This window comes from Rhinopithecus bieti, unplaced genomic scaffold (genome assembly GCF_001698545.2).
Source record: "Rhinopithecus bieti isolate Rb0 unplaced genomic scaffold, ASM169854v2 scaffold_13029, whole genome shotgun sequence".
Lineage (NCBI taxonomy): Eukaryota > Metazoa > Chordata > Mammalia > Primates > Cercopithecidae > Rhinopithecus > Rhinopithecus bieti.
In genome coordinates this window covers 3306128-3317498 of record NW_016807982.1, presented here as the reverse complement: position 1 = coordinate 3317498, position 11371 = coordinate 3306128, and the positions used below count along the sequence as shown (strand labels likewise).

Genomic DNA, 11371 nt, shown 5'->3' with positions numbered 1-11371 from the left:
AATGTTTTCTTATAAAAATGAGGCATGTTAAGTATAGAAGTTTTAGGGATACCAATAAGCAAAAAGAAGGGAACAAAAACTGCCCATACTCTTACCACTGGCAAGCACTTAGAATATACCCTTCTGCTCCTTTTTTTTGCATAGATAATATAAGTGAATGTTTTTCTCTTATTAACAAGTTTGCAAACTAAGTCTTTTTTTTTTTTTTTTTTGAGACGGAGTCTCGTTCTGTCGCCCAGGCTGGAATGCAGTGGCCGGATCTCAGCTCACTGCAAGCTCCGCCTCCTGGGTTTACGCCATTCTCCTGCCTCAGCCTCCCCAGTAGCTGGGACTACAGGCGCCCGCCACCTCGCCCAGCTAGTTTTTTGTATTTTTTAGTAGAGACGGGGTTTCACCATGTTAGCCAGGATGGTCTCGATCTCCTGACCTTGTGATCCGCCCATCTCGGCCTCCCAAAGTGCTGGGATTACAGGCTTGAGCCACCGCGCCCGGCCACTAACAGTCTTTAATGTAGCCTGTATAATAAATAAAAGTGTGTTTGTTCAGGAGTTTTGAGGCAATTTGGTACTATCTACAGGTGCATTTTGTGTGTTTTTTCCCTCCAAGTCTAAGAAGCCATATTACTGGTATCTACAACTCTGAAACACTTGTAAAGTATTTGACAGTAGCATTTTGTTCTTTAAATCCTATTAAAGGATTTTGACATTTCAGAAGCTTTCAAACAGGAAACATGTCTCCCAGGGAAGATTATTCAGCACTATTTGAAAAATGAAAAGTGAAAGTGAGAGTGAGATAGGAAGATTTAGGCCTTTTCTGAAGCTGCAGACTGAATGTGGAGTTTTCTACCTTAGGCAATAACTGTAACCCGAATATTTATCTATCTAATCTGAATAAGTCTGGTTCAGCTAGATAAGATTAGAGTATTAGGATTTTTGTGAGGTATTTTAAGTAGCTTACTGTCAAAATATTCACTAGAATTTTGCTTTGGCAATCGTTTTAATTTTCTCTTTTCTTTGGAAATGGAATTTATTTACTTTTTAAAGTGATTAATATTCTCAGTTGATTTTCTGTTCTTTCTTGAGATGGTTCCTTAATTTTAATTGTAGCATCAGTCCCTTTCGTATATACTTTTGTGTGTGTATAAGTATAATAACTAACATTTGTAGTTGTGGAAACATTTTAGGGCTTTGTTATCATGAGCCTAAAGATAATTGCCATTGGCTGGATTCCTTCAGTTTCTTCTGTTCTGTTCCTTGCATTTCAAATGCTTTTAAATGCTTTAAGTTGTATTTTTAATTGGTAGCTTTCATGTATATTCTTCAACTGAAATTGACACTACACAATATGCTGATGGTTTAACATGAAGAATGAAAGATAAATTGATACCATTACCTATTAAAATCTTCTAAAAGCAATAATTAGTGAAATTATTCAATATACAGTCGTCCCTTGGTATCTGTAGGGATTGTTTCCAGAGCCCCTGCAGATACCCAAATCTATAGAAGCTTAAAGTTCCCTATATACATGGTATAGTATTTGCATATTACCTATGCAGATACTCCTGTGTACTTCAAATCATCTCTAGATTATTTATAATACTTAATATGACATAAATGCTATGTAAATAGTTGTTATACTGTATTGTTTAGGGAATAATGACCAGAGAAAAAGTCAGTACATGTTCAGGATAGATGCAAGCATCCATTTTTTTTTTTTTTCTGAATAATTTTGATCCATAGGTGGTTGAATTGTGGATTCGGAATCTACAGATATGGAAGGCCAACTGTAGTAATTAATAAACCTGTTTATGGTTGCATAAATAATGACAGTCAATTTCTGTTAAGGCAGTTTCTAACACAGTTTTTTTTTTTGAGCAGATCATGACAAGATGTTTAAGATGAGTGAAAAGATATTACTGCTGTGTGTTGGAGAAGCTGGAGACACTGTACAGTTTGCAGAATATATTCAGAAAAACGTGCAACTTTATAAGATGCGAAATGGTGGGTAAGACGAGTTTTGGTTGGCATATTACTAGTTTACTAGGGCTGCCATTGCAAAAGTCACAGACTGGGTGGCTTAAACAACAGAAATGTGTTTCTCACAGTTGTGGACGTTAGAAGTCAAAGATTAAGGTGTTGGCAGGGTTGATTTCTGAGGTCTGTCTCCTTGGCTTGCAGATGGCCATCTTCTCCCTGTGTCTTCATGTGATTTTTCTGTCTGTACTGTGTCCAGATTTCCTCTTCTAAGAATACCAGTCATATTGGATTAGGAATTCATTTTAATTTAATAACCTCTTAAGGATCCCTTCTCCAAATACAGTTATATTCTAAAGTACTAGGGATTAAGACTTCAACATACGAATTTTTGGAGGACAAAATTCAGCCTATCACAATTGGTTTGTCTTTAAATTTGAACTGAAAAATAATATTCTTTAAGACTTAATGTGGTCATATTTTCATTTGAGTTTTCTGTGTTTAAGAAGTTGTCCAGACCCTAAAGATTCTAATCCTTCATAAAAGATTTTCTACAAAAATCCTAGAGCAGAGAACTATTGTAACACTGATAGTTGGCAGATATAACACCATCGGGCTGGCGTGATGACTCACACCTGCAGTCCCAGCAACTGGGGAGGCAAAGGTGGGAGGATCACTTGAGACCAGGAGTTTAAGACTAGCCTGAGCAATGTAGTGACACCTCATCTCTACAAAAAAAAAAAATTTTTTTTTTGAAATGGAGTTTTGCTCTCATTGTCCAGGCTGGAGTGCAATGGCACGATCTCGGCTTACCGCAACCTCCGCCTTCCAGGTTCAAGCAATCGTCCTGCCTCAGCCTCCCAAGTAGCTGGGATTACAGGCGTGTGCCACCATGCCTGCCTAATTTTGTATTTTTATTAGAGATAGGGTTTCTCCATGTTGGTCAGGCTGGTCTCAAACTCCCAACCTCAGGTGATCCACTCACCTCGGCCTCCCCAAGTTCTGGGATTACAGGTGTGAGCCACCACGCCCAGCCTGCTACAAAAATTTTTTTAAAAATTAGCTGAGTGTGGTGGCATGCACCTGTAGTCCTAGCTACTCAGGAGGCTGAGGCAGGAAGATCGTTTGAGCCCAGGAGGTCGAGGCTGCAGTGAGTTACGATTTTGCCACTGTACTCTGGGAGGCAGGAAGATTCTGTCTCTCAAAAAAAATTTTTAAACCAACCAAAAAAAAAAAAAAAAAAAAAAAACTAACACCCTCTTGGAGGTAGGGATGGTAGTATCAGACTTTTTAAGTGTTAGATATTTCAGAGGATGTGGTTTGAGTTTAAAAGTATCTGAATCCGGCCACGCACAGTGGCTAACAGCTGTAATCCCAGCACTTTGAGAGGCTGATATGGGAGGATCACTTGAGGTCAGGAGTTTGAGACCAGCCTAGGCAACAAAGCAAGACCCTGGCTCTATAAAAAATAAAAAAATTAGCCGGGTGCAGTGGTGCACACCCATAGTCTCGGCTACTCAGGAAGCTGAAGCGGGAAGATCGCTTGAGCCCAGGAGTTCAAGGTCTCAGTGAGCCGTGATAGTGCCACTGCACTCCAGCCTGTGCGACAGAGTGAGACCCTGTCTCAAAACAAGCGAACAAAACAATCTGAATCTCAGCATTAAAAAACCTAAGTAAACCTTGGCTTTACTATTTTTTATGTGATAAGTCATTTATTTTCTCTTGGCCTTTATTTTCCTTATCTCTAAAATGAATTATAATACTAATGAATAATACATATGTAAATGTTCTGTAAACTTAAAGTATTGTGTAACTAACTGTAAGTATTTACTGTGTCTTCAAAGGGTTCTACCTTACTCTCTGGTAGGTTTCCTTCTAGAGAGATAACTAGGACTTTTGTGAAGTATTTTGTGAGCGCTCTCTGGGGCTAATGAACTGTTATCCACTGGGAAAGCCTCCCTAGCAAACAATACTAGCCACTAGGCCTCTGATCCAGGAACGTTTGTAGTGGTGGTCTGGAAGAGAAAACCTTATTTCCACTTACTTCACAGTTCAATGACAATGTTATACACTGCACTGGTATAATATGGAGCTATGAAGGAACTTAATTTGAATACACTTGCATGTGTAAAATGACCAAAGATCTATTCACATAGTTTTTTGGGCAGTGGTTTATCATTTGTATTCAATTCCATAAATATTTTTGAGGGCCTCTTCTATGTTAAACATTCTGCTTAATACTTCAGAGAATTCAAAGATGAGTAAGGCTTAGTCCCAACATTCAGGAACATAAAGCACATGGCACTTAGGTTTATGCAAGTTTAGAATATTTCAGGAATTCTGCTTTTTTTCCCAGTGGTTCCACTTTTTGCCTGCATAACAAATGAGGCATGTCAGTAATGCTTCTGAAGTCCAGTAGGTACTGTATTACTTCACTGGCTGTCCTGAGAGAGGGAGAGGAGTGAACAAGAGGAGCAAGAGTTGTTTGTTACTTGGGTTTTAGGGTCTAAAGTCAGTGCACAGAACAAAAACTATTTGGTTAAAATTGCCAAGTACAGTTTTGTGTATGTAACTCTATATAGTAATTCTTATATAAGTTAAAGGACTGAGCTAAAATAAGGGAAAGAAAGAGAAAATCTTTATGTAGATAATCAGGCTTGACTTTTCTGCCTTTAGGATAATAGTCAGATCGTTAGAGATGTTTAAGGAGTTAGGTAAAGAATTGAATAGTATTTCCACTTGTCCAGGTTCCTTCTTTGTTTTTTTTTTTTATTCTTTTTTGAGCCAGGGTCTCGTTCTATTGCTCAGATTGGAGTGCAGTGGCGCAGTCTCAGCCTACTGCAATTTCCAACTCCTGGGCTCAAATGATTCTCGTGCCTCAGCCTCCTGAGTAGCTGGGATTACAGACATGCACCACCATGCCTGGCTAATTTTTTGTATTTTAAGTAGAGATGGAGTTTCGCTATGGTGGCCAGGCCGCTCTTAAACTCCTGTCCTCAAGTGATCCACCCACCTGGGCCTCCCAAAGTGCTCTGGGATTACAGGTGTGGACCACTGTGCCTAGCCTCTTTTTTAAATTTTTTTTGTTATTATTTTTGTTGTTGTTGTTGTTGAGACAGGGTCTCACTCCTGTCGCCTAGGCTGGAGTGCAGTGGCACAGTCATGGCTCATTGCAGCTTCGACTTCCCAGGCTCAGGTGATCCTTCCACCTCAGCCTCCCAACTACCTGGGAAAACAGGTGTGCACCACCACCCCTGGCTAATTTTTATATTTTTAGTAGAGATGAGGTTTCACCATGTTGCCCAGAATGGTCTTAAACTACTGGGCTCAAGTGATCTGCCTGCGTCAGCTTCCCCAAGTGCTGTGATTACAGGCATAAGCCACTGCGCCTGGGCAAGGGTTGCGTTCATTATGATTTAATACGCACTAATAGACCTGTGAGGATAAAGTACAATAATACATGTGAAAACACTCAGCATAGACCCTACAACATAGTTGCTGCTCAATAAATATTTGTTAGGATTTTAATCTGAATCTCTCCTAATTTGACAGTGGTATTTAAAATGTCGTAAGCAATTACTTAACCACACTGCTGTGTGTCTTTCCGTACTGACATTTTCTGTGTGGGCCCACTGAGTTATGGATCATTCTTGTGCCTTTTGGCACTGGTCCCATTCTACAGGGGGATTAAAGCTCCAAAGTGAATGCATTATTACATGCACATCTGATGCTATTCCTCTGGATTGTAGCTTTGTTGGTATGACAACTTTTATTTTTTATTTTTGAAGTTTTAACACTTGAGATACTCTGTTTTTAAAAATATTGCAGAATGATGGAAATGTTCTTTTCCTGTGGCTTGTACTTTGAAAGTCATATTATACTACTTAATAACGTTACAATTTTTTTTTAATAAACTATGACTCAGAGGTAGTCCTAACTTCTAGCCTCTCTTTTCCCAATATCCTTTTTGTTCCTATCTTCATTTTTTTAGAGACGGGGTCTTGCTCTGTCACCCATGCTGGAGTGCAGTGGCACAATTATAACCCACTGCAGCATTGAATTCCTGGGCTCAATTGATCCTTCCCACTCAGCCTCCTGAGTAGCTGGGACTACAGGCAGATACCACCATGCCTAAAAATTAAAACAATTTTTTTTTAGAGATGGGGTCTCACTATGTTGCCCAGGCTAGTCTCAAACTCCTGGGCTCAAGCGATCCTCCTGCCTTGGCTTTCCAAAGCTCTAGGATTATAGGCATGAGCCACTGTGCCTGGCCCCCAGTATCCTTTTTAAAATAAACTTTTAAAAAATTGGCATCTAAGACATCTTTCTTTTTTTTCACTTCCTGTGTATTTGTGTCCCTTCTACAGTGGAAAACACAGTGTGTTGATGAATGAATAGTTTAAGAAAGACTGCTACGAGTTTCATTCCACTATAGAACTGGGTCTGTTTGTGGCCAAGAATTGCTGTCAGTACTAACCAGCTATTTCATAGCTGTTGCATGAGGAAACGGACTAGAGTAGGATTGTACCCCTCAGTCTATATGCTTTGTTTACTCTGAGTGTACAAAAGATGGTGGGCTTTAGGAACAAGGGTAGTGAATAATTTGGGGCACTATTATTCCTTCTGCTTTATTTTAAGTATGACTCTTTATCTCTTCTACCAGGATATGAATTGTCTCCCACAGCAGCAGCTAACTTCACACGTCGAAACCTGGCTGACTGTCTTCGGAGTCGGGTAAGTAATATATCAGACATTGTTAGATAAGAGCAGAAGAATCCTTTTTGCTTCTTTTATATTCTCGTTATATATGAATAGTATTTTTGCCCTTTTTTGGCCTTCCAGAACCCTTCCCATTGCTACTTGTTCATTCTTCAGTTCAACATCTTTGTACACAGTTGTTATTAATAGTTACAGCCCGAAGGGCAAATATTCATTCCCAGAGAATTGGTTGGGACACACCAATATGAAGGCCTGTGACAACCTAACCTTTTTTTTTTCCCCCTAAAACTATTTTTTAGAGCAGTGTTAGGTTCACAGCAAAATTGAGAAGAAGTATAAAGATTTCCCACATTCTTCCTCACCCACATGTATAGCATTCCCCATTATCAGCGTCTTCCACCAGGGTGGTACACTGTCACAAAGGATGAGCCTACATTGACGGTAATCACCCGGGTCCATAGTTTACATTAGGGTTTACTCTTGCTGTTGTGCATATTATGGGTCTGGACAAATGTATAATGACATGTATCTTGAGATTACTTATCTGTGTTTCTCTTTTTTTCTTTTATTTCTTTCTTTTTTTTTTTTTGTTTTTGAGACAGGGTCTCACTCCAGTTGCCCAGGCTGGAGTGTAGTGGTGTGATCTCAGCTTACTGCAGCCTCAACTTCCCAGGCTCAGGTGATTCTCCCACCTCAGCCTCCCAAGTAGCTGGGACTACAGGTGTGCACCACCACACCTGGCTAATGTTTTGTATTTTTAATGGAGGCAGTATTTCACCATGTTGCCTAGGCTGGTCTTGAACTCCTGGACTCAAGCAGTCTGCTGGCCTTGGCCTTTTTTGGTGCTGGGATTATAGGAATGAGCTGCTGTATCTGGCATACTTACCTGTGTTTTTCTATGACTTTTTCCCAAAGCATACAGCATTGTTCCTCCTTGCTTATTCTAGCCTTGTTGCCATTCTAGAGCTGTCTCAATTTCATCAACAGCATGTTAAAAGATGCAACACTAAGTTAAGGATTGAATGCATTAAAGATTGTGTCGGGGCCGGGCGTCTTGGCTCAAATCTGTAATCCCAGCACTTTGGGAGGCCGAGACGGGTGGATCACGAGGTCAGGAGATCGAGACCATCCTGGCTAACATGGTGAAACCCCATCTCTACTAAAAAATACAAAAAACTAGCCGGGCGAGGTGGCGGGTGCCTGTAGTCCCAGCTACTCGGGAGGCTGAGGGAGGAGAATGGCATAAACCCGGGAGGTGGAGCTTGCAGTGAGCTGAGATCTGGCCACTGCACTCTAGCCTGGGCGACAGAGCGAGACTCCCTCTCAAAAAAAAAAAAAAAAAGAGATTGTGTCAGATGTGCTAGGAAAGTTCATATGGTTGCTAAAGGTGTGCATTATTCTCTTCCCACAGGGACTAAATAAATAGAGCCTTAACATGTGACCTCACCCCCTGTGCCTGTTTACTCATCTATGAAATGGAGATAACTTCCTAACCCCACAGGACTGCCAGGAAAATGAATGCTTGTAAATCATAATATTTAACATTCATATGACTTTTGCCCAAAGCATTTTGCTTAATAATTTAATCTACTCACTATTCCACTGAGAAAGATAGTAGTTAATTCTCTATCACTGAGATGAAGTGAAAGGCATAAAGTGGCAAAGGGACTAGCTCCAGGTCACACAGCAGGTCAGACAAAGCTAAAATAATGGCGCCATAATTATTTGACTGTTCTGCCTTTAGTTCTTCAGTAGTATTTCTAGAACACTGGTGCTATTCATGTTTTTATTGTGGTTTGAGTTTTCATCTGTACTTGCTTAAAATAACAAGTTACTTTTTTAAAAGTTACTTACTACAGATCTATAAAGCAGTTTATTTTCTAGTGCCTAATAATCTTGGACTGATAATTTCTCAATAAATAGTACCTCTCAGTGCTAGCTTTGACCAAGAGCTTGTACGATCTGAGGGATCATGAAGTTTGAAGAGAAACTAGAGACATGCAGGATTGAGAGGAGGCAAATTTACATACATTGTTTTGACCTGGATGAAAGATCAGTAGTCTTTTCTTAAAAAAATAATAATAATAATAATGTTTATTTATTTATTTTTCTCTTCCAAGAAAATCATTGTCACCAAGTGATCTTTTCTTCACTCCTCCTTGAGAAAAGAAAATGGGTCAGATATTAGCTTTTCTGTCACCAGAAGTTCCTGTGGTGTTCAGCATTCTATGGTTTGCCATGTACAGTGTTCCTCTGACTTATCAGGCAGAACCGGAATAAGAATTCCACCTTTGGGCACAATAAATACTGTGTCATAAATATTGCAGACATTAAGTGAATTAAGCTCCCTTTTTGGAATTGAGATAAGAATGGCAGTGTGCTTCATGCAAATGCAGTGAATCCGGTTTAATCTTCTCCTAGCAGAAATGTTTGATGTCTTAACAAATATCCCTTGTAGACAGTGACATGGGGCTCTGGTAAATATTGACTACCTCTGCCTGAGCTTCTCCATTAGGTCCAATCTCTGCTCCTCCATCTCCTTATCAAAATAGATTCTTAGTTCTAAAATATAAATTTATATTTTAGTCATATTATTCTGGGAAGAGAGATGATAATTTGTCAGTGTTCCTAATAAGTGCAAAGTCACCAAATTTAGTATATTTACGTGGTCACACCAGTTGGCAGATGTGACTCATTTTGGGTTAGCCAGTTACCATGTATAACTTGTGTCTGTAGCTCAAATTGTTTGATTTCTAATTTGCTCTGTGTATGTGTGGTTGTTTGGTTGGGTGGACTTTTACTACCACCGAGTATATAATGAATCTTGCATAAACTGGTTCATTAAAATGTAGGCAATTTAGCATTATGGTTAAGAGCGTAGTCCATGGACTACCTGGGTTTGAATATTTGCTTACTGATTTACTAGCTGGATGCCTTTGGACAGATTCTAAGCTTAATTTCCCTGCTTACCAACTTCAAAAAGTTACTATGAAGATTAAATGAGGTAATAATGCAAAGCTCTTACTTAGCACATGTATGTCACATATAACTGTTTTTTTTTTTTTTTTTTTTTTTTGAGGCGGAGTGTCGCTCTGTCGCCGGGACTGGAGTGCAGTGGCGGGATCTCAGCTCACTGCAAGCTCCGCCTCCCGGGTTTACGCCATTCTCCTGCCTCAGCCTCCCGAGTAGCTGGGACTACAGGCGCCCGCCACCTCGCCCGGCTAGTTTTTTTTGTATTTTAGTAGAGACGGGGTTTCACCGTGTTAGCCAGGATGGTCTTGATCTCCTGACCTCGTGATCCACCCGTCTCGGCCTCCCAAAGTGCTGGGATTACAGGCTTGAGCCACCGCGCCTGGCCATCACTTTTTTTTTTTTGAGACAGGATCTCACTCTGTCGTCTAGGCTGGAGTGCAGTGGTATGATCACAGCTCACTGCAGCCTCTTGACCTTGCAGGCCCAGATGATCCTCCTACCTCAGCCTCCCTGGCAGCAGGGACTATAGGTGCATGCCACTATGCCTGGCTAATTTTTTGTAGAGATGGGGTTTCTCCATGTTGCCAGGCTGGTCCCGAACTCCTGGGCTCAAGCAGTCCTCCCACTTCGGCTTCCCAAAGTGCTGGGATTACAGGTATGAGCCACCATGCCCAGCCACTTTTGTTTTTATGCTACGATTGCTGTTTGGTGAATAAGTTAGTTTTTCATGAGGTATAATTTGTTGTGCTTTTCTTATGTTTTTTTTTTTGTTTTTTGGAGATAGTTTCTCGCTCTGTCACCTAAGAGGTGGCACAATTACAGCTCACTGTAGCCTCAACCTTCTAGGCTCAAACAGTACTCCCACTTCAGCCTCCCAAGTAGCTGGAACTACAGGCACAAAGCCACCATGCTGGTATTAATAGGGAAAATAGAAGTAAAATAACATTGAACATATATTATGTGCTAGGATTTTTCTAGATCTACACAGTCCAGTATAGTAACCAACTAGCCATATGGGGCTATTTAAATTTAAGTTAATTAAAAGTAAATAAAATTTAAAATTCAGTTTCTGGAGGAAAATCTCCTGGTGGACTTTACCTGAATGCTAAATCAACTTTTATTTCTTAAAAAAAAAAAAATTCTGTTCCTCAGTCACAGCCAAATTTCAGGTACCCAGTAGCCACAGCTACGGTATTGAACATCACAGATATGGAACATATCCATCATCACAGAAGTTCTCTTGGACAGTGCTATTCTAAATACTTACATATGTATCTGTTATTAAGTATCCTTATTATGACACCATAAGATGTGTGTTATCCCCATTTTACTTACAGGATGTTAAGTATTTCTCTTATATATGTTTCCAAAGCACATATATATAGTATGTTAAAGGGTAAGTTAAGATTCCATCTTCGGCCGGGCGCGGTGGCTCAAGCCTGTAATCCCAGCACTTTGGGAGGCCGAGACGGGTGGATCGCGAGGTCAGGAGATCGAGACCATCCTGGTCTACACGGTGAAACCCCGTCTCTACTAAAAAATACAAAAAACTAGCCGGGCGAGATGGCGGGCGCCTGTAGTCCCAGCTACTCGGGAGGCTGAGGCAGGAGAATGGCGTAAACCCGGGAGGCGGAGCTTGCAGTGAGCTGAGATCCGGCCACTGCACTCCAGCCCGGGCGACAGAGCGAGACTCCGTCTCAAAAAAA

At 40.5% G+C, this 11371-nt stretch overlaps 1 protein-coding gene across 3 annotated transcripts in view; it reads left to right on the top strand.

Moving 5' to 3' along the window:
• Positions 1-11371, top strand: part of PSMB2 (proteasome 20S subunit beta 2) — a 39202-nt gene that overhangs the window by 4407 nt on the left and 23424 nt on the right. For 2 of the 3 annotated variants that reach the window (XM_017884475.1, XM_017884476.1), the window contains exons 2-3: positions 1878-2000; positions 6637-6707. In XM_017884475.1, coding sequence (XP_017739964.1) covers positions 1878-2000; positions 6637-6707 — 194 coding nt within the window. Of the gene's footprint in view, positions 1-1877; positions 2001-6441; positions 6546-6636; positions 6708-11371 lie in introns of those variants that run through there. The other variant, XM_017884477.1, reaches the window with a different exon arrangement.